This window comes from Gallus gallus, chromosome 1 (assembly GCF_016699485.2).
Source record: "Gallus gallus isolate bGalGal1 chromosome 1, bGalGal1.mat.broiler.GRCg7b, whole genome shotgun sequence".
Taxonomy (NCBI): Eukaryota; Metazoa; Chordata; class Aves; order Galliformes; family Phasianidae; genus Gallus; species Gallus gallus.
In genome coordinates, this window is record NC_052532.1 from 154,188,882 (window position 1) to 154,215,477 (window position 26,596).

The window sequence follows — 26,596 nt, forward strand, 5'->3', positions numbered from 1 at the left end:
AATTACAGGAAAGAAATTACACCTGCCAGTGGTTGTATTGAGGAACCATTTTCTTTGTGCAGAGAATAGTAGGTAGAGGTGCTTCCTTGTCTGTCCTTCGCTTCCAAAGCAACTTAAATATATCAAATGTTTTGATTTATAAAAGAGAATTTTCTAGATACTACTTTGCACTTCTGCAGTTCTCTTTTACTTAAATACAAGTCAGATCAATTTTGTATTTGGTGTTAATTTCATTTCTAGTACATGTGGTATCTAATTTTCAGACTATAATGGTGAAGTTTAGGAAGGATATTCCAGTAGTCTGAATAAAATCGTTCTTCCTTAGGCCTCCAAAAATTTGGTTTTCAAACAAAAATCTAATTGTTCTAAAAAATCATATGATAATAATACTAATACAGTATGGTGATGACATAAGGTTGAGAAATGTCTTAGAATTATGAAACAAGTCATAATTAAAAAGATGTGCAAATTCGGGCTTGAGTATGTTTGGGTATTTTCACAAGCCCGATGAAATTCCTCTGCCTGGTGGCTGGGATATTGTAGAGCAAATAAGTATACAGATATAAGAAACTTTATATAAGATCACATTTGAAAAGGAATAATCAGAGATGAATAGGGAGCTTACCTGTGTCCTGGGCTCGCCAAAAAGGCTCCAAGAGGAGTGATCTCCAGAGAGAGATCCTTCCTCTGTGGGAGTCAGCCCTTAAATGGGGTCTAGGAGAGGTGGAGCCAGGCTCCACCCCTTCTGGTCACACAGGTGGAGGAGTTGCTTCCACCTGTGCTCCCATGGCTGACTCAGCGCCTGCCTCAGGTGGTCAATCAGAGGTTCAGACCATGATTCAACAGTTCCCATACAGATATCTATTAGGAATTACCTTGAAACTTCATAGATATATGAGGTTCTGAAAGAACAAAATAAAACAAATGGATTGAGTTCTTGAATAAAAAAGGGATGAAGATGATTCAATGTAGTCTGGAATATATATTTCTAGAAATACAGTAAAAAACTGTAATATAAATGAAAGTGATAAATTAGACAAAGTGGATTTATGATGAACCCTGTCTGGGTACTGTAGTTTAGATCAGCAGACAGCTAAGCACCACACAGCTATTTGCTCACTCCCACCTAAGAGGGATGAAGGAGAGAATCAGAAAAACAAGTGAAACATATGGGTTGAGATAAGACAGTTAAATAGGTAAGAAAAGATGAGAGGAGAAAAACTGCTAAAAAAAAAAAAAAGGCCCACTGTGAATAGGTGCTGCTGAACAGCCCTGCTAGGTATTGGAGGAAAGGACAAGTGAGGGGAGCAGTAGCAGTGGTTGTGCTTCGGGCTCTGTCCTTGGTCCTGAACCGTGCAATCTCTACAGTGGGGTTTTCAGTGCTGGAATTAAGGTTGTAGGTGAAAAAGTTTGTAGGTGATACAAAGCTGGAAAAGATTACAAGTATTACTGGAGATAATAACATCAGCAAGTGCTTTATTCCAAGGGGGAAAAAAATAAATACATACAAATGGAGAAATAAAAATCAGCGAAAGCCAACGTAGAAGATCTTCATGATGACTTCTACCTATTGCATAAAATTATAAAGTGAAGTTAATTTAGAAGTGTCATGCTGTAGGATTGTTCTTGGGTTTCTTCCCCCCCCCCCCCCCCAAAAAAAAAATATGACAAATTATATTCTGTAGGAAACCTGAAGTATTTGACCCTTTCTTTGCACTTCATTGTGATGGAGGATGGGGGGAGGCATCATTGTCTCTTCCCAACAGGAAAAAGTAGTTATGAATATAAGAGAATAGTGAAATTACATGTCAGTGGTGTAAATGATGTGGTTTAGGCTGAAGAATCTGACTTAAATTGGCAGATGACTTGTTTCTCTTCGGAGTTGAAGTAAGTTCAGGCTAGCCCTGGAAAAACAGGAAAATGAACTGATTTCTTTTCAAAAATAAAGAAGTCAAAAAAATTTCAAAAATAAAGAAGTCCTGCCCTCCAGGGCAAGATACAGGCCATATTTTTATCCTGGGTCAACACTTCAGCTTGTACTGGAGCATGCCCTGGCTGCCTGTACCATACTTGCTGGCCAGATGTCTGCAGCTGCATAACTATCAGGCACCAAAGGGGGAGTCCTGATCTGCCACAGGGACATGATGGGGGTCCCTTTAGTAATGAAGATTGGAGTGTTGACCACAATACCAGTAGGCCACGTACCTATTACTGGCAGGACTACTGAGCCTCCCACCTCCAATAATCTCCCCCAAGGTGCAAGTAGGCCACACCACTTAGGTCCTACCTGCACCTTCCAAGGCCATTTTATTTTATGGGTAGCTGGATCTAAATTCTCAGGGGTAGGGAACAGAAGATTATTTTCATTGACAATCCGGTGTCTTACCTGATGATCAGTGCCCATAATTTGGATCCTAACTGGGGAGGCCCATGTTGTCTGTAGCATTTTCAGGGCATTGGATCTGCCATCTTGAGGTCTTTCATTCAGGTCGCACAGGGTTTCATAGAATCTCTTTGTCCACCCCTGTAGGGATTGAGAGTCTGTCTTCAAGGCAGCCTTAAGAATACTGTTATAATATTCAATGAGGCCTGCCCCATTGGATTATATGGCAGGTGGAATCACCATTTGATGTTCTTTTCTTCTGCCTAGTGTTGTATCATTGTAACAATAAAAACGAGTCCTTTGGTCACTCTCAATGACTTGAGGTGTCCTATAGGCAGACATCAGTGTAGTAAGTGCCTTGATGGTATACGCCTGGTTTGCTTTTGGTACTGGATAGGCCTGCAGTAGCCCACTTATGGTATCAGTGCAGGTCAGGGCATATCTTGTCCCCTCAGACCGAGGGAGGGGCCCAACGTAATCAACCTGCCATTGCTGAAGAGGATTGTTTTCTCTAGCAGGATGGGCTGTTGTTTTGGACAGCGATCTCGGTCTCATCTTGGAGCAAGAGTCGCAGTCTTGGCATGCTTGAGTTATGTCAGACAGTTGCATGGGCAGCCCCCATGCTTTAGCAGCTGCCCACATTGTCTTTTGTCCAGCATGCCATAGCTTCTGATGTAACCAGCAGGCAGTGTTCTCAGATGGTGAATTTCTTAATCCAATGAACTCCGGCCAGTGTCAGCTTTGTGATTTCCCAGTGACTGTAGGAGTTGGTGACCAGAGATATGGTAGACATGTACAGTCCTGTGTTTAACTGCATTCCATATGTCTAAGCACGTCTTTGCCCCAGACTGCCCCAACTGCCTGTAATACGGAATAGGCAGACAATAACTGCTTTTCAATTATACTGTATCTTTCTTCCACCCTGTGCCAGACCTGAGACCAGAATCCAGTGGGGGTCTGAACAGAACTCTGGCATTGCCACAGGCCCCAGCCACAGCCATCCTGAGTGACATGAACTTCCAACTGGACTAGGAGGGTAGGATCAAATATGCCCAATGCCTAGACTTGTTTAACTGCCAGTTTTGCTTGTTGGAAAGCGTCCTGTTGTATTTTCCCCCAGTCCCATAGTTGCCCCTTTTTCACGGGTCCATAGAGTGGCCTCAGCAGCTACACTAAATGAGGTATAAAGGAGAACCACTATCCCAATATACCTAGAAACTCATGTAGCTGCTTTGGTGTTGCAGAGACTGGGAATGCCTGAACCTTATCTATGACAGTACTGGGTAGTACTTTGGTCTTTCCTGACCAAACTGTCCCCAGGGATTTTACAGACAGGCCCAGACCTTGCACCTTCTGAGGATGTATAGCCCACCCTCTTTCCTGCAGATAAGTAGTTAATGAATCTGCTGCTTGTCCTACCACCTCCAGTGAGTCGGATGTCAACAGGAGATCGTCAGTGTAATGATGTAAGTTAACATTATCAGGTTTTCTCCAATTAGCCAGGTCATGCACCACTAGATCATGGCAATATGTTGGCGAATGCACGTACCCGTGGCAGGATCTGAAAGGTCCACTGCCTGCCTCCCTATGTAAACGCAAACTAATCTTGAATTCTTCAGCAATGGGAATACTGAAGAACGCATTTGCTAAATCTAGGACACAATGGTAGGTTTTTTTTATTTCCCTACTCAATGTGTCCATTAGGGAAGAAATATTGGGTATGGCTGCATGAAGAGGCAGTGTGACCTTATTTAATTCTCTGTAATACACCATCACTCTCTATGTTCCATCTGACTTTTGCACTGGCCATATGGGGGAATTATATGGGCTATGTGCAGGTCTTATTATGCCATCTTCTTCTAATTCGCCCACCTTGAGAATGGTGTGGAAGATTTTTCATCTTGCCCACCTGGGAGCCTATACTGTCTTACATTAGTAGTCCGGCACAGTTTTGGCAGGCAAATAGGCTCATGCTTCACATAGCCTCTCAATATTGCCTGCACTGCCCAGACACTAATGCACCTTTGTCAGTCTGAACTCTCCCACAGTTGTCTGGAGAGCCAGACCCCATAAAATACCTATGCCCAGAATGTATTCTTGGACTGGGGCAAAAGACACTTTATACTCCCGGGATGGGAGACACCCAACTCCCAGTTTCAACTGTGTTTGGGTGACCAGAATGGTCTGTCCCCCAAAACCTCCAATCATCACTCTGTCACCATCAAATCAAGTCAGATCTCCGTAGATTATTGATGTTCCTGTGTCAACCAACACCATAGCTCTCTGAATATTCTTTCAGGACCAAAAAAATCATTAGTTCTATATAGGGTCTCCGATCCTGTCTGGAGGCCCTAGGGGGACTAACATCCCTTGTCATGCCATGAACTATGCTATGGCCAAGTCTTTTGTCTCTGGTGGCTCAGGCATTGTGGCCCAAGACACCTGAGGAGGCTTCTTTTTCCTATTAGGGACTATAAAGTCCTCTAAGTTCCACGTTGTTGTTGATAATTTATCTATAACTCTTAACCTAGGTTTTTTTGGGGTAAATTCTGAAATTTTTGATTGTCCTTTTATTGTTTCCATAGCTGGAGGAGAACATGATTGGGCTGGTGGTCAATTTTGGCAAATTGGACCCCAGCCCAAATTAGATCAATAGATATTTGCTTCCAGAAAACCTTAATGGGTCCTGATTGAGGAGTTCATATAGCTGGCCTCCTAGTTTTAATTAGTGGCAGGACTTCGGCTTCTTCTAGTGTCTGAATGGTGCATGTAGTCTGCAGGTGTTCTGTTTCTCCCAGGTAAGCCACTAGTTGGGCAGCCTTCTGGACTACCACTTCTGAGGCCACCAGGGGATTCAGTATAAAAACTAATGTGCCATATAGATGGGAAGGGGCCTGATGTAAAATCAAGTCTCATCCCTGCTGAAAATCTGACCATCTCAGGGCTGTCAAACAAATATTCATAAATTGCTTCCCTTACGCGTAATTCACGGATGTAATTTTGAAGGTTCTCCATGGAGGACCTCAACCCTGTATGTAACGGAATGTCTGATTTATTCATCTATACTATATAGCATGCCACCATTAACCAATCTATTATAGAATGGTTTTCATTAGCATATTGGACACCCACATATAATCTCTGCCTAAGGGCAAGGTGCAGAGTCATGGTGGCCAATTTAGATATTTCTGGCCCGTTAACCATAACGCCTTCTGCACCTGAGTCCCACATTCTCAATAGCCAGGTTGGTACACTTTTTCTAGGTTTTTGCCAGAACCATTGTACCAGGTCCATTAAATCAGTTGCTCTGTATGGCCGGGCTGTTACGTGCAAGTGAGTTTGGCCAGGGACCCACTGATCAGGCGGCACACCTGCGAGTCTATCCTGTATCTTCCCTATTTTTTGAATTATAATAGGATGGATCTCCAGGGGATCTGTCACAAGCAGAGCTTTAAGATTTAATTTGAAATTTTTATTTTCCTGATCAACAAGGTCCATTGATTCAGAAGTTTGGCTGTTGTCTATTGAAATATTACAAATGAACCTGTCCTATTGAAAAATGCAGAATTGTTTTTTTTTTTCCTGTTAATATACTCAGTTCTTGTTCTAACTTTTCAGTGCAGTGTCTCAGAAGCTGGTTTTAATTTTCTAGAGTATTGGCTCTTACTTCAGCCTGGTTTAAAGCATTTAACAGTAGCCATGTCACTGTAGAGGCAGCTGTCATTCTTTTGTAATTAGTGTATCTTTGCTTAGCCCCTGAAAATAGTCTGCCATGCAATATGGGGAGATATTTCCCATAACTCATAGGGAACCCCACTTGTAAATGATGGTTACTAGTTCATAATAGGGAAATCCCAGAAATCCCAGGATCTGTCCTGGAATCATTTTGTCTAGGGGGGTAGTGTTCTCCCCCCTAACCCATTCATAGAAATTCCACAGAAAAGACATTATATATTTTAGTATATTTGGTCTGCCTGGCTCACCAAGTGTATAGTCAATGAGTATATAGATGTATAATCAATAAGTATACAGAGAAGTTAGGCTGGAAAGATTATTGTGTTAGAGGGGGATAATTGGAAATGAATGGAAAGCTTACCCGTGTCCTGGGCTGGCCAAAAAAGACTCCAAGAGGAACAATCTCCAGAGATCTTTCCCTAGTGCCAGTCAGCCTTTAAACGATGTCTAGGAGGGGTGGAGCCTGGCTCCTGGTGAATTGCCTTCACCTGTGCTCCCACAGCAGACTCACTGCTCACCTCAGGTGGTCAATCAGAGGTTCAGGCTGTGATTCAGCAGTTCCCATACACTTTATCTTTTTTGTGGGGGTTTGAGCATGTAGAGCAAGAAACGCCTTAATTATGTGTCCATAAATGTCAGTGTCTATAGATATCTAAGGTGTGGGATGCAAAGGGATGAGGCTAGACCCTTTTCAGTGATGCACAGCAATAGGACAAGAGGAAACAGCTACAAACTGAAGCATAGGAAGTTCCGCGCAGATATGCATAGGAGCTTCTTCACAGTAAGGGTGACAGAGCACTGGAACAGGCTGGCCAGAGAGGTTGTGCAGTTGTCTTCTCTGGAGACGTTCAAGACCCGCCTGGACGCCTACCTGTGCAACCTGCTCTAGGGAGCCTGCTTTGGCAGGGGGATTGGACTCGATGTTCCCTAGAGATCCCTTTCATCCCCTACAATTCTGTGATTTTGTGATGTGCAAACACTGTTCAGCTAGATTTGTTGTGATTTAACCCCAGTAAGTACCACAGTTACTATATCACTCCCTTTCCTCAACAGAATAGAAGGACAAAATATAACGGAAATAACTTGTGGGTTGAGCTAATGACAGTATTACAATTTCTGTCAGAGATAAAACACACTTAGTGAAGGGGATATTAATTTAATTTATTGCTAGTTGATAACAGTAGAGAGCAATGAGAACTAAAACTTAAAATGCCTTCCTACCCTTTTTCTGCTTTCTCCTCCTGAACTGCACAGTGGAATGGGGCTGTGTTTAATCCATTATGGTTCATCTCTGCTGCACCTTCACCTTTACTCTCTTCCCTTGCTCCCGCATGGGGCCCCTCTCACAGGACGCTGTCCTTCTTAAAGTGATTCTGTGTTGGCTTCCCACAGGCTGCAGTTCTGACCAAGAGTCTACTCCTCTGTTGGCTGTGATGTGGGTGTATGTTCCTACATGGGGCACCATAAACTGCTAGGAGATGATATGCTCAACCATTGGCCTCCTGGAACTTCTGCTTTGTGCCAAGAGTATGTCCTACCCTCCTTCTGCACTAACTTTGGGGTCTGCAGGGCTCTCTCTTTCATTTTCTCACCCCCCTGTTTCAGCTTCTGTTGTATAGCATCTCTCCCCTTTCTTAACTGTGATCACCCAAAGATGTGCCAGCTGTCACTCTGGCCAGCAGTGGGTCCTTTTTTAAGCTGGCTGGAGATGGCTGTTATCTGATATGGGACAGCTGCTGAGCTGCCCCTCTGCTCACAGGTGCCACCCCTGCTGCTCCCCACTGTCAAAGCCTTGCTGCATAATTCAGGTTACAACATTCAGCTACTGTTAGTGTGTTAGCAGCATTGTTTTGGTTCCAAATCTAAAACGCAGCTCCATGTGAGCTGCTATGAGGAGAATTTACTTCATCCTAACCACACCCACTACAGGAATGAAGTGGAATTTGAATATTCCTGTGCTGGACAAGGGAATGGTGTAATTAACCTTTTTGGTTCATTAAAAACGGTGTTTTTTAATGATTCTAGAGTACTTTCCAACAATGATGTTTTAGGTTGCCTACACCATTGAAGTTTGGAAAAGTCTTGTTAGAGTTGCTAGACACATTGTTCACATTGATCCATTTGTACCAAGCAGCTTATGTTTGTTGTGTGTAAGCATTTTTGGCAGGCATTACTAAGTATACACTTGGGTGTTGGTTATAGTCAAAAGAGTGCGTGGATTGATTCAAATAGTTGTCTTGCCTTAATAGGACCATACATTCTTATTAGCTTTGTGTAGTATTGTAGTTTTTATTACGCTTATTTCCATACAGATCTGTTTCTTTTTTTTTGCCTAAATTTGCTGTTTGCTGATCCAGATGGTGAACAGATGAAAAGCTCAGTATGTCTCTACTTGGAAGCATAATCAGAAACGTGGCAAAGCACCAGGAAAATGATAAACACCAGATTAGAAAAAGCATACTCCTGTAATGTATAAGCACAGTTGCCTCTTTCTCTGTGGTCAAATTTTACTTTAGTGTGTAAACAATGAGAATCACAGTATACTTGAATTTGGAAGGGACTTCTGCAGACTAATTCAGTGTTTCTGTTCAAAGTAGTATTTTTGTGTAAAGATACCTTCCAGTCATTTGACAGTGTGTACAGATGTGTCTGAATAATAACCCCACACAGGATTTTACATTTGCCTTTGTTAAATTGAGTAACATTCCTGTTGTCCCATTTCTTTGGCCTGGGTGAGGTCTTTCTGAATGGTGGCACAATCGTTTAATGTATAATACTTCTCCAAATGTTGTGTTATCTGTAAACTAGCTTGAAGGTAGATTCAGTCCTGTCATTCACAGCATTGACCCCAGCAATTTAGCCAGTGTTCAGTCCACATTTATCTTGCTTGTACTTTACCACTTTGCATAAGGATGTTGTGACTGAGAATCCCAAAAGCCTTACTGATGTTGAGATACCCATTGCTTTCCTGTTACCTGCCAAGCCAGTCATTTCAGTGCTACCGATTGGTCAAGTGTGATTTCCTCTTCATAAGTCCAAGCTGACTGCTCTGTCACTTTCTTGTCCTTTTTGTGTTAATTTCCAAGATTATTTGCTCCATCACCTTTCCAGGTGATGAGGCTGATAAACCTGAAGTTTCCTAGGTCCTCTGTCTTTTCCTCAGTAAAGACAGGAGGAGTGTTTGTTTTCTTCTCAGAATACTATGCCAATTGCCGTGACCTTTCAGAAAATTGTTTACAATGGTGTTGCAGTCATCAGCTAGGTTCCTCAGCATTTGCAGTGACATACATGTAATTTATTTAAATTGCTCCTAACCTGATCTTTCTCCACTGAGAATACATCGTCCTTACTCAGACTTTTCCTGTGGACATCTGACTGCTGAAGACTAATCTTATCATTAGTAATGGAGGTGATCAAAGTTCTTTGCGACTTGGATCTTGACCTTGTTTGACACTGGGCTCATGTTTTTTCTACTCTTCCTTCTGCTACTTGTTCTCCTTGTCTTTCATATCTCGTGCCAGAATCATCTATAAACCCATCCCTGAAGACTCAGACTTTGTCCTTGTATTCCTCCTAAATGACTTGATGCTGCTTCCATCTCTTGTATGCTTCCTTTTTTCAGGGGGCTCTTTGTACATTGATGTATGCCTCCTGTCACCCTTCCTTGACTTCCTGCATGTGTTAACAAACTGTTATTGAGCTTGAAAGTGGTCCTTGAAAATGAATTCTCCTGCACCCCTTTCTCTGGGGGAGTGTACCCTCATAAGGTTCTTCAAAGCAAGTCTCTGAATAAGCCAGAGTCTGTTCTTTTGGTGTTAAGGATTGTGATTCTGATTTTGCCTTGTTCCCTTGTCTCAGGATGCTGAATAACACTCTCATTGTTGCTGCAGCCACATATGCATCCAACTGGTTCTTCCTTGTTTAAATGCCAAGTCCAGCAGAGTGCCTTCCCTAATTGACTCCCCAATCATCTGTGTCATGCATCCATGCACTCCAGAAACTTTGTGCTTTGCTTGTGCCCTGCTCTGTTGCTCTTTCAGCAGATGGTTAACATCCCCCATAAGGATCAAGGCCTGTGAATGTCTCTTGTAGTCTCATCAACTTCTTCCTGTGTAGGTTGTGAGAGGCAACACATGATGTTATATTGGTCTGCCCTAAGTCTAACCCGTAAACTCTCAACTGGCTCATTGTCAGTTGTTTCATTTTTTGTCTAGATCATGAAAAGGACATTATGTTGCATTATGCAAGAACTGTGATTGATGTTGTGGTGAAGTTTTAATGAGGGAAGATAAAGAAAAACCATCAAGCTACACAATAGAAATATGAAAATGACTGTGTTAACAACTTTCTTGAGGTATCATTTATACCTCACAGAAACTAAAAGAAGAGAGTAATTAAGTAATTGCCTTTTGTGGGCAGTCATTTTGTGTTGATGCAGCTTGGTTTCTCAAAATAATTTCTTCCTCATTTCTCTTATAGTATTTCAGTTCTCCAGTGGTCACTTGAGGAGCACTGAAGCTTCTCTGGGTTACTGGGTGTCTGTGAAGATACTTTGTCTTTGGAAAAACCTCTTGGCAGTCAGATGTAACATGCTTGTTTAAAAAAGGAAATCACGGTCATCTGGGCTTCTTACAAGTCCGGTACCATTCTGAGAGCTTCAAGATAGAAAGTAAGGTGGATTGTTCATTGTGGTTATATTTTAACTGTTTTGGACCAGTTTGTCTTACTGCATTGCCACTTCCTTTTTAGCTAACGTGATATTCCATCTTACAGTGGCTGCCTATGGAAAATGTTATTTTGCAATTTGTAGATTTTTTTTGTGACAGTACAAAGAAAGCTGCCAAGCAGCACTAGTTTTTATGTGATTTCTGCACAAAAATACAAGTATTGATCTTGCACTGTTACTGAATATGGGAGTAGCTGAGAAATATGGTGGAAGAAATGTCAGGTCATTACTTTTCAAGCATTGCCTGTATGTTGGTACTCATATTTCGTTGTCCTTGTGTAAAACATGTTGGTAGATTTTCAGTTTTTTAAGTAATTTCATACTGTGATGACAGACCCTGAGACATCAAGGTGACTAAGTGACTCTTAGGGCTGTGGTGATAGTAACTTGCAGGTGCAGGCTACTTGAGAGTTTTGAGTTGGGATTTCACCTTGGGTTGTTCAGAAACAAATGCTGCTTTTTGTACAGCCAAATCTACCACCAGAGGCAACAATTCACAAGTATTGTTTGATGTCTCCAATTTGATTGTTTCACTTCTGTTTCATTGAGTGGTTGCTGCCTCTTAAGAACATCTCTATCATTCCTTGAATGCTAACTAAGCTAACTGCCTAAACGCCTATGGAAACAAAATAATAGTATGTTTAACTGGATGCAGCCTGACAATTGCACCTCTCCTGTCAAACGTATACCCCTTCCCTAAGATAATTATTGAATTGAAGCCATCAAATACACTGATTCAAAATCAGCTTAAAAAATTTTAGCATGTAAGCAAGTAAGTTTCTGAATTCACACTTTTTTTTCCCCCAAAATGAAGGTTTTTATCAGCAGTAGAATGACTAAATCTTGTGTTGCACTTGTTGCTGTGACCTTTGGTAACAAATTTCAGATATGAGTACAAGTTTAAGGGCCAACAGAACTTTAGTGTAACTTGTGTTGCTCTTGTTTTGACTCAGCAGCAGGTACAGTATTTTTTTTTTTCCACTAAGCAGTGATTCTTTTAGTGCAACTTATAACCTAGAAGAACTTATGCAGATGTGAACACAGTGTTAATGCAAGGTTAACCTATACTGACTAATTCAGTAACAACACTGGGCGCTCAACACACAAAACTTACCTTCCTTCTCAAATTTAATTTCATGAATTGTAAATGAGGGCTGTTCAGCCTTGGGGGAGGAGTTCTGGTTGCATTTCCTCAGATTTTCCAAGCAGTAAAAGCAATGCTTTTGAGGTGATTGAGGAGCGTCCCACTTGCAATACAGCAAATATTGCAAATGCTAGCTAGCACTAAGCATGCTCTTATTGATATTCTCTAAAGATACTAGAAAGATGAGTAGAAGTTCCAATAATGTTATTTAAAATCTGTTTTAAATTGCCCAGCAATCAGTTGTTGGTTTTCTTTTTTTGAGATGATTGTTAAACATTTAAGAATTGAATGTTTTCTGTCTTTGCTTTTATTTTCTGTGATTTTTCTGAGTAGGCTGTAGTAGAACCATGTGCTCATTCTTTAGGTCCACTTGACCCAAGTATTTTATTGTCAGGGTCTCCTCATGTTCTGTTCTAATTTGATTTCCTTTGTGTCCCGATTCAAAATTATGAATTCAGTCTCAAATACTACAAAGGCTTGAAACCATTTCAGAAACTTGCCTAAAACTTGCTGATAATTGAAAGTTGGTTTGTTAGACTGAGTAGTATCAACATCTGACTTGAAAGTTAAGATCTTCTGTCACTGGAATTAAATTGTCAGCATAGAGTTTCCAGGACCTTTACAACTGACAGTTCATAGCACTTTACAATTCTTAGCCAAAACAACCTGATAATGTAGTGAGAAAATCCAACCTATCCTTATCAGGTGTTCTTAATCTTCAGGCAGTAGAAGAGATGGGCTTGTAATTAGCAGTTCTGGTTTTAAACAGGAAATGACTCATAATCTTCCTAACATTATTTTTCTTGAGTAGACCTGCCCATGTATTATCTTCACTATCTGAATATTAAAATCTCATGATGTAACGATACGTTACAGTAATCCTGTGGAAATCATATATATCTTATCTTTTTTTTATTTGAAGATACGTTGTAAACAGATGATAGGTTGCTCAGAACTTTTTTATAAAGTTAGAGTTGAGTGGTTTTGTTTTTTTTCATGATCAATTGCTTACTAGTTCTGAAGTTTCTTTTGGAAATGAGTCTTAGAGAGGATAAAAATAAGATTTATTTTGGGGGATTTTTATTAAATAAGCAGCATTTCCCAGGGGTCAGTGCTGGATCCAGTCTTGTTCAATGTCTTCATCAACCACCTGGATAAATGGGTAGAGTTCACCCTCAGAAGTTTGCTGATGATACAAAGCTGGGAGGAGCGGCAGACATGCTAGAAAGCTGTGCTACCACTCAACAAGACCTGGACAGGCTGGAGAGTTGGGCAGGGATGAACCTTATGAAGTTTAACTAGAGCATGTGTAGAGTCTTGCACCTGGGGAGGAGTAACCATACAGGTTAGGGGATGACCTGCTGAGAGGAGTTTTGCGGAGAAGGACCTGGGTGTTCTGGTAGATGGCAGGTTGGCCATGAGCCAGAAGTGTGCCCTTGTGGCCAAGAAGGCCAATGGTATCCTGGGACTCATTAAAAAGATCATGGCCAGCAGGTCGAGGGAGGTGATCATCCCCCTCTACTCTGCCCTGATGAGGCCACTTTTATATTACTGTGTCCAGTTCTGGCTACCCAGTTCAAAAAAGACAGGGATCTCCTGGAAGGAGTCCAGCGGAGGGCCACAAAGATGATAAAGGGCCTGGAGCATCTCCCACATTGGGAAAGGCTGAGTAACCTGCATCTGTTTAGCCTGGAGAAAGGAAGACTGAGAGGGGATGTGATCGATGTTTATATCTGAAGGGAGGTGGGAGGCGAATGTGATGTGTAGCGACAGGACAATGAGCAGTGACCTAAAACTTGAACATAGGAAGTTCTGTACTAACATGCAGAAGAACTTCTTTATGGTAAGGGTGATGGAGCACTGGAACAGGTTTCCCAGAGAGACTGTGGAGTCTCCTTCTATGGAGATATTAAAGACACTTCTGGATGCCTACCTTTGAGACCTGTTGTAGGGTACCTACTTTGATAGAGGAGTTGGACTTGATAATCTTTTGAAGTCCCTTCCAATCCCTGCAATTCTGGGATTCTGTGCTGTACACGTCTGTACAGAAAAATACTTAGCAAAATATGAATATTATTCTGTGAAATATTTGCAAGCTAGAAAGGAAGAAATGCTTATAATGTTTGCAGAGAGGAATAAGTTTGAAGAGTTTGTAGGGATTTTGGCAAGCAGGATTCAGTTTCAAATGTCTTGACGAGGGGTTAGTGTTCTTTAAAAAAAAAAAAAAGAGAGAAGAACTCCCTTGTAAAACTGTCTCTGATAAATGAAGATTGTGCTTCACTGTCCTGTACTAAAAGGCATAACGGCAGAGCTAGGTAAAGAATAGTACAAGCTCAGTTTGCAGGTTTGCAGGAAAATATTTTCAAGTTATTCTGGGCTGGGAAAGTAAAACCTGGCATACAGTTAAGTGTGACCTTAGGGGAGCATATGGGGCAATTTTTCCTCCTCTGCTCAACAGTGAATAATAAGTACTGCTTTGGTTTTGGTTAATGTACTTTGCATTTGATATGAAGAGATAGAAATCCTGATTTACCATGGACTCTACACCTGAATTTAGGATGAGAATTTTATAAAATGGTATTTGGTCCAGAGTAGATTGAGTGGCTGCAGAATGGAAGGGACTACAGTGTTCTTTATGTTTGACAACAGAGTAAGCATTGATTGCATTAAACTGTAATAAGGAATTAAAAATTGCTCAGTGTAAGAATAACTGAATAGTGAAACAGACTATGGAGGGTGATTCTAGAAATTCGGACATGAGAGATTGTGTGGATTTTTACCACTTCTCCCCTTCTCTTCTTAAATAGATTGAACAGACTTTGATGTATTTTCCTTTATAGTTGAAATGATCTTAGGAGGTCATCTAGGTTTTCTTTATAAGTTTTAATTTACTGTGATTTTTTTTCTGATCACTGAAATGCTTCTCTGAACTCCAGGATAATTGTTGTTCCTTTTTATATTCAGGACTTAAAATTTACAAGAAAAGTGATGAGGCGATAGGTTCTTGCAGGAAGTGTCTTGAAGAAGAATTGTCTCCCTCTCCTGATTTTAGTGTTAATAGATGAGGTTTCTACTGGACAACTTCTTGCAGGGATTCTTTCATTTTTTTTTTTAATTATTATTATTATTTTTTTCCTGGCTGGTCAGTGTCGATAGAACTTTAGTTTCTAGCCTTTGACTGCTGGACCATGAGACTTGTATCCTCTTCAAATGTGAATGCTGAGAAAGTCATAAGCAGTATGTTTCTAGTCCATCAACGTTTTTGTTTAGAACAAAGTTGTTGAAATAAAGTACTAGATCGTTTCAGTTCTCAGTCTCTTTCCAGTTTGGTATCTGTGATTTTCAGCTTCCATACTTCTATTTTTCTAACTAATCTGAACTGTAAACCATTTGAGTAATATTTGAGTGGCACAGAGGAATGTTAGTAGCTTTCTAGTCTAGAATGAGCTGTATGCTGTGTGGGTAACAATAGCTTGTTTTAGCAGAGGGCTCATAGTCTGAACAGAGTAGAGAAATGTAAAGTATGTTAAAATGCATGTGTCTCAAGCAGAATAACCTTGCTGATGGTATATGTGTATGGTGTCTTTTATTCTTTGTGTATTGTCTTTGTGTATTTTTTTGACTGTTGATAAAAACTGGGTAATAAATTGGAGAAAAAGAATGTGATAGGAATGAGGCGTGGGCGGAAGAGAATTAGAGGAGCATGGATTAGCTGGGATGTAGTGTGAAGGGATGGAAATAAAAAGTCTGTAAGTTGAGGGTGGAAGAAGAACACTTAGAAGTTTAAAAACATGCACTTTAACAAGTTGCAGTGTCTTCCATCACCTGAATTCTCTGTCAAATGATGCTTTTTTTTAAAGCTATCTTTCTGTGTTGGAAGGCTGAATAAAGACTTCACAAAATGTGTCTTCTCACTTCTAGCATCGGTATGATGTTAATGGACTAGTAATAGAAACAAGTAGGGTAAAAATAGAAAAGGGAGATGGTTTTTTTTTTCTTTCTTCCCCTGCGCTAGCTAATATTCCTCTTTAAATATTAAAAGTAAAAATCTTCGATTCATTAGAAAAGCATCATGTTAACAACCTCTGATTTATACTCTGAAATTGTGACTTTACTGGTTCTCCACCTTAGGAAAAAAGTTTTAGAGGACTTACAACAATATTTTTTCTCTAATGTTTCTGTTTACCATGAAGTGAGGAAGGAATTTTAATTATTTTATTCTCATGGTTTTTTTGCTCTTTTTTTCAGGAGTAAGAAACTTTTTAGCAAGAAAAAATTGAAAAGGAAACAGAAGACTAAATTAAAAGTAAAAACGCGCAACAAGGTACGTCTGTAACTAACCTTAAAAAGTTCTGACTGAAAGAATGAAATAATTTCAATTGTGAGATGTGAGAAAAAAATGTGTAAGTAGCGATTTTGTTGTTCTGGGTATATATCCAGCAGTTTTTGTGTACTGCTTTCTTTATGTCACTGTTAACAATGTTAACCTTTTTATTTTATGCTGAGCATTAGTAGCAAACATAATGGGATATGAGCAGTGTTTTTGTTTCTCCAATGCCTGGAGTGAAAATGTAGCTAAAACAGTATTAATTTATAGTTAAATTTTAAGAGATGCACATCTAGCCCAGAGCTGGAGGCTGCTGCTGCAGTTATGTCCATGTTGGTTAAAGGAGAAAGGGAGCACTCTATGTCTAAGGAATTAATAGTAATCCTAGAAAATTCCTCCATAGTGGAATAGAAACTTAACGGTTTCTAAAGTCTAGGTGAAAGTGACAGTATTTTAAATTACTGCTTTGAGGTAATCTTTCTCTATTACAGACCTATTATTCCTCTGTTCAAAGTAGAGTTTTGGAGGGATTTTCATGAAGGCTTACTCTAGGCCTGGAAGATTCTTCCTAGGTTTTGGTCATAAGGAGAAAGAAGCTCATCTGTAGAATGGTTTTGCAGGACGGTACCACTGAAATTACCAGTGAAAACACTTTCTAGTCAGTTGAATATCACTATAATAAGCTGTAGGTTCCTTTGGCCATCTTATCCGTATTTGCCATATGTCCTGTAGTTACTCTATCTCAAGACAAATGGGAGGGTGAAGCAAACCTTCTTAATCTCTTAATTTAGTATTGCCTTTTTGGATACTTACTGGATTGTTCTGCTTATCTCAAGTAATGCAGCTCCAGAGTAGAGCATAGAAGAATCTTATCTTCAGAACTTCTCTTTTTAGTGCTGGACAGTTAAGTACTTCTAGTTCAAACAAAATTTTTAACTCTTTTTTTCAGTCATTGAGAAATTAAAGTTTTTAGTCATGTTTTCTTCATCCTTTTTATTAGACCCACTGTCAACACAGAAAACCAAATTAGAAATTAGAGCAAACAGTGCAGGATGTCATTTGTCTTGTATGTTGTCTTGTGACAGAAATTTGTGCTTTTAAAATAATTGAAGAGTTAACTTATGGTTACTGTACGAAGGGAAACTTGGCTTTCTGCACAGTTGTGCCCTAGTTGGACTACTAATTAGGAAGCTTAATCTAGAATTGCTATTCCCCACAAGCTTCATAGTCCAATATATTTCTCGGATTCGTTTGCCTTGGATAAATGGATTTATCCTTTCTGAATGGCCAGAGGAGACATTAATGTATTAATGCCTGGCTCTTGTCAGTAGTTATAAATATGGCACTAAATGATCATCTTGCATGTTGTGACTAGGAAGTGTTGTTTCCAAGATTTTTCTTGGATTTAAAACAGCTTCTGTGTGAAATGCTAGGTGGGATTTTTCCGCTCTTGGAAAGTCATAATGGGTTTTTTCTATGCTTTGTTTTGGATGCCTCTATTCTTTGCCATCTTTAAGATGGACAAAACAGTTGTATTTGTCCTCAGATACAGAGGTGTAGAAAAGCACTCCAGCTTACTCCTGCTTGGTAGCAGGAAATTGAGTATTTCCTGAAAAATAAAATTGATTTAATCTCTTTAGACTGTTAAACTTCATTTATGGACAAAGTGATTTGTTGTTTTTGGTGGTGGTTTTGTTTTGTTTTCTTTCATCCCCATCATGGTTTTCAGTGTATCCCATGTTTACTAGTGCAGAATAAACTTTATGATCATTTCTGCATGGGAATGTCTGACAACAGACGTGTTGCTTTAGGAAAACCTGGGTTTAAAGTCTTATAGTGGAGCAGATCGTTCTGTAGTGATGTGCTTTTCATTCTGAAGAGGAGAAATTTCAGAGATCAGTTTATTTTACGTTAACTGGAGTTTAAATATACATGGCAGCTTTCTCTTACTTTGCAATTAGGGGGTGGGGAGGGCCTTAAATTAAGAATAAGCTGAAGGAACCTTGCAAAATTTTATCTATGCGCTGCACTTCCTGAAAATGACAGTTGAGTAAGAGAAGACTGAGTAATTGAAGAGGGGAGAAAAAAAATCATTGTTGAGAAATTGGAAATGAGTTGTACCATTTAAGCATTCACGTTGTAACATTTTAAGGGTAAAAATTAATTGATGTCTTCTACAGCCCAGTGGTTTGGACCTTGTTCTGTTATGAAGCTGTAGTCGTGCTATAATCACTTGTATATGAGCCACTTTTAACTTCTGATTTTGGAGTTTAATATATTTTTTAAAAAAATTAAGGTATAATTAAGTTTTCACACCAAATGTGAATTTGGTGTGTTATGGCTTTAGCAATAAAACGCCTTTTACACAGAAAATGAATATGTGAATATGAGACCTGAATTTAGCACTACTTTGAAAAATTTGAGTCTGCCTAAGGAGGAGAATGTACTTCCAATGAGATGCATTCATGTTTAGTTTATGCAGAAGTTCTAAGCTGTTATTTATTGAGCTTAATACAAATGTAAGGAATAAAATTTTGGGAGAGCACTGTTCACATAGCAGAAAAAAAATACTGTAAGCTGATGATTGGATGTAAAAAATAAATCATGAGATAAGTATTTTTCTCTTTAAAAATACAATAATAATTTGGCAATGTTCTCAATGGCTTCTGTTTTACTTGATATTTTGACCTCAGCCCCTTTTTAAACGATGTTTGAAGTGTTCAAAGAATTTAGATAGTATTTATATTCTGTGCTGCACACAGGTTAGATCAGGTCTTTATTCTAGGTTTACCATCTTTAACAACAGATTAGCTTTCCTCTGTTAGATATCTATTTCTGTCACATGTTAGAGTAAGCCATTCTTGCAGTTAACTGGTTGAAGAGGAAGGGAATAAATTAGTCAGAAAATAGGCTATGTTGGGATTTCATCTTTTGGTAAATGGGGTTGTTTGAGTGGGAAATAAGTTTTAAAAAAGACCAGAGGGTTCTGTTTTTCCCACTTCTTTCCTTGCATGTATTAGAACATTACAGAAGGCTAACTGAGAAGAGTGCTATTAAGTCTAGTTGCTCCATTTTATGAGGAAAACCATTTCAAGTGGAATGTGAAACTTCTGTTGATGGCTACAAGACTTTTAGAATGAATAAGCAAAGCAGGAGGGGTGAGAGATTTGCCTTCTATGTTAAGAAGTGGATAGATTGTGAAGAGCTGCCTCTGAGAACCTGCTCATGGCTTTGAGGGCTTGTGCGTTAAAATCTGGGACCTCACCAATAAAGGACATCTCTTGGTCAGGAACTGCTACAGGCCACCTGATCAATGGGAGCCTGTGGATGAGGCCTTCTTTCTTCAGCTACAACAGGCATCACACTCACAGGCTCTCATCCTAGCAGGATATTTTGAACACCCCCACATCTGCTGGGAAAACAACATGGGAGGCTTCAAACAATCCCGGAATTCTGGAAATCTATTGAGGGTAACTTCCTAGTCCAGGTATTGGATAAAGCAACCAGAGATGAAGCCTTGCTGGATCTGGTGCGCAGCAATGCAAAGGAGATTGAAGGGAGTCTGGGATGAGTTTGTGGTCTTGAGGAATGGGGGCCTGGCAAAGAGTAGAGTCAGGACCCTGAACTTCAGAAGAGCCAACTTCCAGCTGTTTAAGGAGCTATTGGATGAGATCCCCTGGGAAGCTTTCTTTAGGACATAGAAGGAGAGTGAGCTGGCAGGACTTTAAGGACACCTTTCTGAGAGCACAAGAGCTCTCTCCATCCCCCTGCATAAGAAATAAAGCAGAGGCAACATGGCTGAGCAAGGACCTGATGGTCAAATTAAGAGTAGGAAGGAAATGTACAGGCAGTGGAAGCAGGGATATGTGGCCTAGGAAGAATACAGGGATGCTGTCTGGATGTGCAGAGATGTGATCAGGAAAGCCAAAGTACAGATGGAACTGAACTTGGCAAAATTTATGAAAAATAACAAGAAGGGATTCTACAGGTACACTTGTCCAAAGTGACATAGGCAAAGAGAGTGTACCCCTTCTGATAAATGAAAAGAGAGAACTGGCTTCAACAGACATGGAGAAAGATGAGGTACTCAACAAGTTCTTTGCTTCAGTCTTCACTGATAGGCTTCTCAGATCTCTTGTGTTCCTGAACTTCAAGGTAGGGATTGGGGGAACAAGTAAGAAAATGAAAAGACAAGGAAAAAAAGAACTTGCTGAATGAACATTTGAACTAGGAAAGCAGAAAATCATTCTGTTGTTTTTTTATGTATCACTTCTGTCTCTGAGTTAGTAAAAGAAATCAAAGAAAATGTTTCTTATATAACCTATCTTTTGAACAGATAGTTTTGTGACAGGAAACTACAAATATTCTGATAACTATAATCGCCTAAATTAAAGCCACTGAAAGACTTAAGCAAATCGATTACCAATAAATTATCAGTGGTTTTTATCTTATGATAAAGTTTGCAGAGAGAAAGAAGAATGTGAGGATCACAGGTGCCCTTCCTACTCCCCATTGTGGAATGACGTGTCTTGTTTTTACTGAGCACCTTTCTTTTGCCTTGATAAACATTGGTATACGTTTACTTATATTTTAGTTGAATTTTTTCCTCTAAATAAAAGACAGCGAACAATTAAATTTACACTTATCCTTCAGTTCTAACCTATTCTAATCAACCAAGCAGCTTATTGTTCAAAATAGGATTTATTTAGTGGAGTCAGAAGGCCAGTGGTTTTAAACTGCCAATAAGAGGTAGTGTATTTCAAGATAATTCTTGAATTATTACAATTGCAGCTACATTTGTCAAGTGTGTAACAAATGGAGTAGAGGATGCTCCTAGCTTCAACGAATTTATAATTTTCAGAAACGAGGTATTGTGGGAGGAGAAATGGAAATATGAAGTAAAACAAATGTTAACAGTGGGTCTGTATCATAGCTATGTAATTCTAGTTCTGAGTCATTCTTGTGCTATACTGTCTGTTTTGAGATTGCCTGTAGTGAAGTCTGTATGGGGGGTTTTTGTCTGTAGTGTACTTATACAGAAGAGCGTGACATTAAACAGAATGATTGGAGTAATTACTGTTTAAAAGCTAAAGCTATTTTTTTTTTTTACTGTATTAAGTAAGGAACTTTTTAATAGTGAAGTATTGAGAACAAGGAATGAGTTTATTTTTGAAAATTAGTCAGCTTATTATTAATAGGCAAGAGAACAGGCATTGATATTTTATCTAGCACTGTAATGTCTAAAATTATCTGTGCTGGTGAGATGATTTGGCCAACCTATTTCAGAAGAAGTGCCTGTGAGCTACAGAACTCAGAACTGCTCCAGAACTTAAACTGTTCTGGAATAAAAACTAAGCTGAACTCCTGGCAAGAAGGAGCTGGAAACTCATCACTGAAGTTGCAATCGTGATACGTGATACTAATTAGATGAGTGAACTTCAGATAGAGGTATTTGATATGACCCTGATATTTTTCTTTTCCTGTAATTGTTTACCAGTAAAATAGGAAAATGTCTAGTAAATTCCCTATTTTTTTTAACTAGGGAAATTCAACTGAGTTAGCATTAAAGCTCAGAGCTAGTATTGTGTATTTGTTTTATCAGTACTTGCAAAAATCTTGGGACATGTATGACAACTCTTTTCCCTGTCAAACATTCACATACATTATAACCTTTTAATTTTCTGATGCCAAATGAATTCTAAGGAATGTAATAGTCATTATCATTGATACCAGTGTAAATCTATTTGTGCACTGTTTGAAATTGGAGTAACACAACAGGCTGTATCTTGAGTTACTGCACTGTGCAATATCTTTTTTTTAATAGCATCTTTAATAATTTAAGGATACTTATGTTCAAGAAAAACTTGTTGCCTTTCAGTCTTTAATGGCAGAAAATCTGTTGTGCTTAAAAATCTGTATTTTTTCTTTAGATAACTTTTTATCTTTTCATTTTTTATTTTGTCTTCATGTTTTTGTTCATTACTGATAATGCTGACTTAAGTAAGAAAAATGAGCATGCTGCATTGGATAAAATGGTGTAAACCATTGCTTCTTAATGTCTCAGCTTGTAATAATTTTGTAGTAGTTATGAAAAGAAAGGTTATGCAAATATATACCAGTGTGGTTCAAATAATACTTAAGTAAAAAATAAAAGGAAATTGTGTAAATGATAAAATATTATGAAGTTGTTCTGTATTTTCTTTTAAGTTTTTCAACATATGGTATTAAATGCTCTGATTTAGAAGCCTGCGTCGTTTCTGCTAATAATTAAAACAGATGTGAAGGAAAAAAAATTATTCATTACTGAGTTTCGATGTTCAAAGCTGTGGCTACCACAGAAAAATAAACTATCCCTTTCAAATACTTTCTTATTCACCGGTTCTCAAACATCTTTCCCCTTAGTCTCTACTAGTTTATAGTCCTTTTTTCCAACCGTTGCTCTCTGTGTGTATTTCCACTGTAATCTTTTTCAAGTCACTGTAATAAAATCTGCTGTGTACTCCCATGCCTAATGAATGCTTTTGTTCACAATATTTGTCCTCATTTAGAGAGAGAGAAATGAAAAGGCAAACACCCTCCATGTTCACCACCTCTAAAGAATACAACAAACAAAACAAAATAACTGTATGTAGATAATCATGACCCTGACTAGTCTAATCATCTCCCAGATTTTTCCAAACTTATTCAAGCAAGGTTATCCTACATTCTTAACCTAGGTTTTTCCCCCCTTAGTTTGTATCTTTTGTCTACACCAAGATGTTATAGAGAATTCCTTACATACACACCATATACCTTAAGTCTCTTGTTTGTTGTTTTGTTTTTTATGCCAGCCTAGTCTTTGGAAGTTTTCAGCCTAAGAGAAAGTATAACCCTGACTGTTCTGGTTGAGGATTTTGGTGGTTTTAAAGTCTTCCTTTTATCCTGTCTTATTTTACTATTGCAGAAAGGGATAGTAAGCAGCAGAACTTAAAATGTTTTTTTCCGAATATTTTTTCAAGTTTAATGAGAGCCCTATGGTTCTCAGCAGTAGCTGGCAGTAATACACCAAGAGTAGATAAAAAGCATAGGGCAGGGTGTAACTAATGGTAGCTTCTCTGAACAGTTTCCCAACTCTTGGTGGTTCAGAGCTTCTGAGGACAAGGTGGTGTCCTGTTACTTCATAGGTCTCTACAGTTTTCTTTTGTTCAGTAGTTTGTCCATTAGGTTTTCATTAATTTTCTATCTATGTAAAGTTATTATCCACAGCTCCTGCCATTTGTTTTATTTAATGACAAAACAATTAATGTAATTTTAAAGTTTTAACATACATTTAGCAAACAGCTTATATCTTTATTTACTAATAGATTAACAACTACAGTAAATAATGCATTTTTAAATTCATTAATAGTACTAAAACTGATACGAAGATAAATTCAAAGACCTACTAGTCATTTGTCTGTGGCACAGATTTGGACCTTTCTGTAGTCTGCACTACCTTTGGCTCTTATCATTTTCCATCTCAGTGTCCTCATCACATCATGAGAGGTAGGGACTAAAGCCAAAGGGAATATACTGAAGTTTCTCCCTCTTTCTCCTTTCTTCTCTGCCTGAAATATGATTCGTATCTCTACAGGAAAGTTCAGTCACTAGTTTGAAAACCACTTGGTCAGCAAAAATTGCTGAGTGTTTGTTGAGATTACAAGTTTAGCAAAGTTTGAAACTTCAAATAAACCACAAGTCAGAATTTTTCTTTTTGTTAAAATTCAGTCTTGTTTTTTTTTTTCAGACGGAAAACCTAGAGAGTACAATAACCGTACCAGATATCAGATTACATAGCAACCCTTCAGCTTTTAATGTTTACTGCAATATCCGGCATTGTGTATTGGAGTGGCAAAAAAAGGAAGCATCTGTCTCTTTGACTTCAAAGAACAGTGTACAGAGTGGGGATTCGGACAGTGATGAAGAAGAGGAATCCAAAGAGCCACCTATTAAACTTCCAAAGGCAAGTAACTCTTTAAAGTGTACCATGTGTGTAGTCTGAAGTCGTTAGGTTATGTTGTTGGGGACTTACCAGTGGGATGGGCAGCATACTTGCGAGAGGAATCTAAAAGGATAATGTTATTATATGTGTTAGAGAATATATCAGTAAGAGACATGGAATAGTGTAGTTTCAAAAAAAGATGAGTTAGGAAAAGAAAAGGTATGAAAACTCATTAAAGTTAAGAGATTACTATGTATAGTTGATAACAAGTTAGTTACTATAATGGAAGCTTACCAGATCACTTCCTCTGCTGTTTTTCACGTGTTAGGTTCACTGCTTTCTCCAGCTGTTGGTCTTCTGTCTGGGAATAACAGAATAAGCTTCTCAGTTTATTTCAGATATGCTTTCTTTTCAGTGATAATATTTCTAAAAATATCCCACATGTCCTTTAGCCTGCATGATCAGATTTTTGTTCCCTGCAGATTCCATGCATGTTTTCCCCTGTTCTTTTGATTGTATGAAATATAAGGTGTAACTTGCAGGAAAATTGCTGTTAAAGACTTGATTGTCTTCTCTTTTCTTCCTCCAAAAATCAAGCAGGATCTAAAATAATAACTTCTGAAAGATAGGATTTGAAATAAACTGAATGACAGAGAAGATAATTGCAAGGCTTCCAGTATGTGTTATCTCTGGCTATCAAACAGATCTGTTTTGTTGAATGGCAGTTCCATTAACAATTTTGTTTTCACATTTAACTCTTCTTTAGCTTTTAGTCAAGGGTGAATCAGATGCTCTAGACTTTAAGACTCTTCTGCTGACATCTTAGCCTTAATGTTATTTTTGTAACAGAAACGCATACTCAACTTCTGTAGATACGCTTACTTACTTGTAATGCTCACTTTTCCTTCGTCTTCATAATTATTAAAAGTACTGACTTTGAGAAGACAGTTAATGGAACAGTCAGTAGAACGAAACATAAGCATAATCTCAGAATATTCAGGAATGCTGAAAGGTAAGGCTAAGAGGGGCTGTAACAGCACTTTTACAGATGTTGATATTGATGAAGATCCAAAATGATCGTATTAGCAGATATTGTAAAATGTCTGTACTTTTTTTTTTTAGATCATTGAAGTTGGATTATGTGAAGTTTTTGAACTGATAAAGGAGACCAGATTTTCTCATCCATCCTTGTGTCTCAGGAGCCTACAAGCCCTACTTAATGTGCTCCAGGGACAGCAACCAGAAGGCCTGCAGTCAGAGCCTCCTGAAGTACTAGGTAATGTCTCATTCTTCCCCACCACCCTATCTGTTGCTGTGTTCAATAGAAAACAAGTAGTGTCTAACAAGTTTTTCTGATATGCTAAGATTTTTTCTTTATTTAACATGGTTGTTAATGCTTGTTTTCTTCTCCTGAGTGACTAACTTTATTCTGGAGTGTGAATTTCACTATGACATATGTAACTAGTATTTCTCAGCATTAATCTTCTGTAGAACAGAAAATTTGGTAAAATGACATATTTTATTGTGTAACATAGAGTTTAATTGAAACATAGACCTTGACAATCTTATGATTCACTTGCCTTACTGAACCTACAAAATGCTTGGTCTTACTGGGAAAATAAAGATTCTGTAGTGAACTTCTGTTGCAATCTACTGTTGTATTCCATAGCTTAGCTGTTTAATGTAATTTACATAAAGCTGCTAAACAAGTAGAGCAGGATAATGAGAGCAAACTAAAATCCCTTCCCCTTCAGCTCCTCTTCTTCCTGGGCTCAACTTCAGTCTCAGTTCTTCTACCTTCTTCTGCAATTTTGAGCAGTGCTGAGGAATGGAGGTTGTGGTTAATTTCTAACCCTTTGTTGTGGTTTAACCCAACTGACAGCTCAGTACTACATAGCTATTCACTCTCTCCTCCTTCCCAGTGAGATGGCTGAAACAACTGGGAAAGCCAAAGTAGAACTCCTGGGTTGAGATGTAAATAAATAAACAAATAACAACAGACAAGGAGAAAGCTGAGGTACTTAACTTTTTTGCCTCAGTCTTCTCTGATAACTGCTCATCACAGAGCCCTCAAACGTTTGATTTGGTAAGAGAGGACTGGGGAAGAACATCCCTCTTGCTGTAAGCAAAATCAAGTTCCTGACCACTTGAGGAGCTTGAGCATCCACAAGTGTATGGGTTCCAATGAGATGCATCCTGGAGTCCTGAGGGAATTAGCTGACGTAATTGCCAAGCCACTCTCAATGATATTTGAAAAGTCACGGCAATCAGATGAAGTCCCTGGGAAAAAGGCAACATAGCACCCGTTTTTAAAGAGTGAA

The 26,596-nt window shown here is 38.8% G+C and overlaps 1 protein-coding gene across 33 annotated transcripts in view; it reads left to right on the forward strand.

The window, feature by feature from the left end:
- MYCBP2 (MYC binding protein 2, E3 ubiquitin protein ligase) overlaps positions 1-26,596 on the forward strand; it is a 203,873-nt gene that overhangs the window by 12,455 nt on the left and 164,822 nt on the right. For 32 of the 33 annotated variants that reach the window (XM_015277213.4, XM_015277190.4, XM_046901818.1 and 29 more), the window contains exons 2-4: positions 16,237-16,312; positions 24,081-24,296; positions 25,398-25,551. In XM_015277213.4, coding sequence (XP_015132699.2) covers positions 16,237-16,312; positions 24,081-24,296; positions 25,398-25,551 — 446 coding nt within the window. Of the gene's footprint in view, positions 1-16,233; positions 21,764-24,080; positions 24,297-25,397; positions 25,552-26,596 lie in introns of those variants that run through there. The other variant, XM_040706437.2, reaches the window with a different exon arrangement.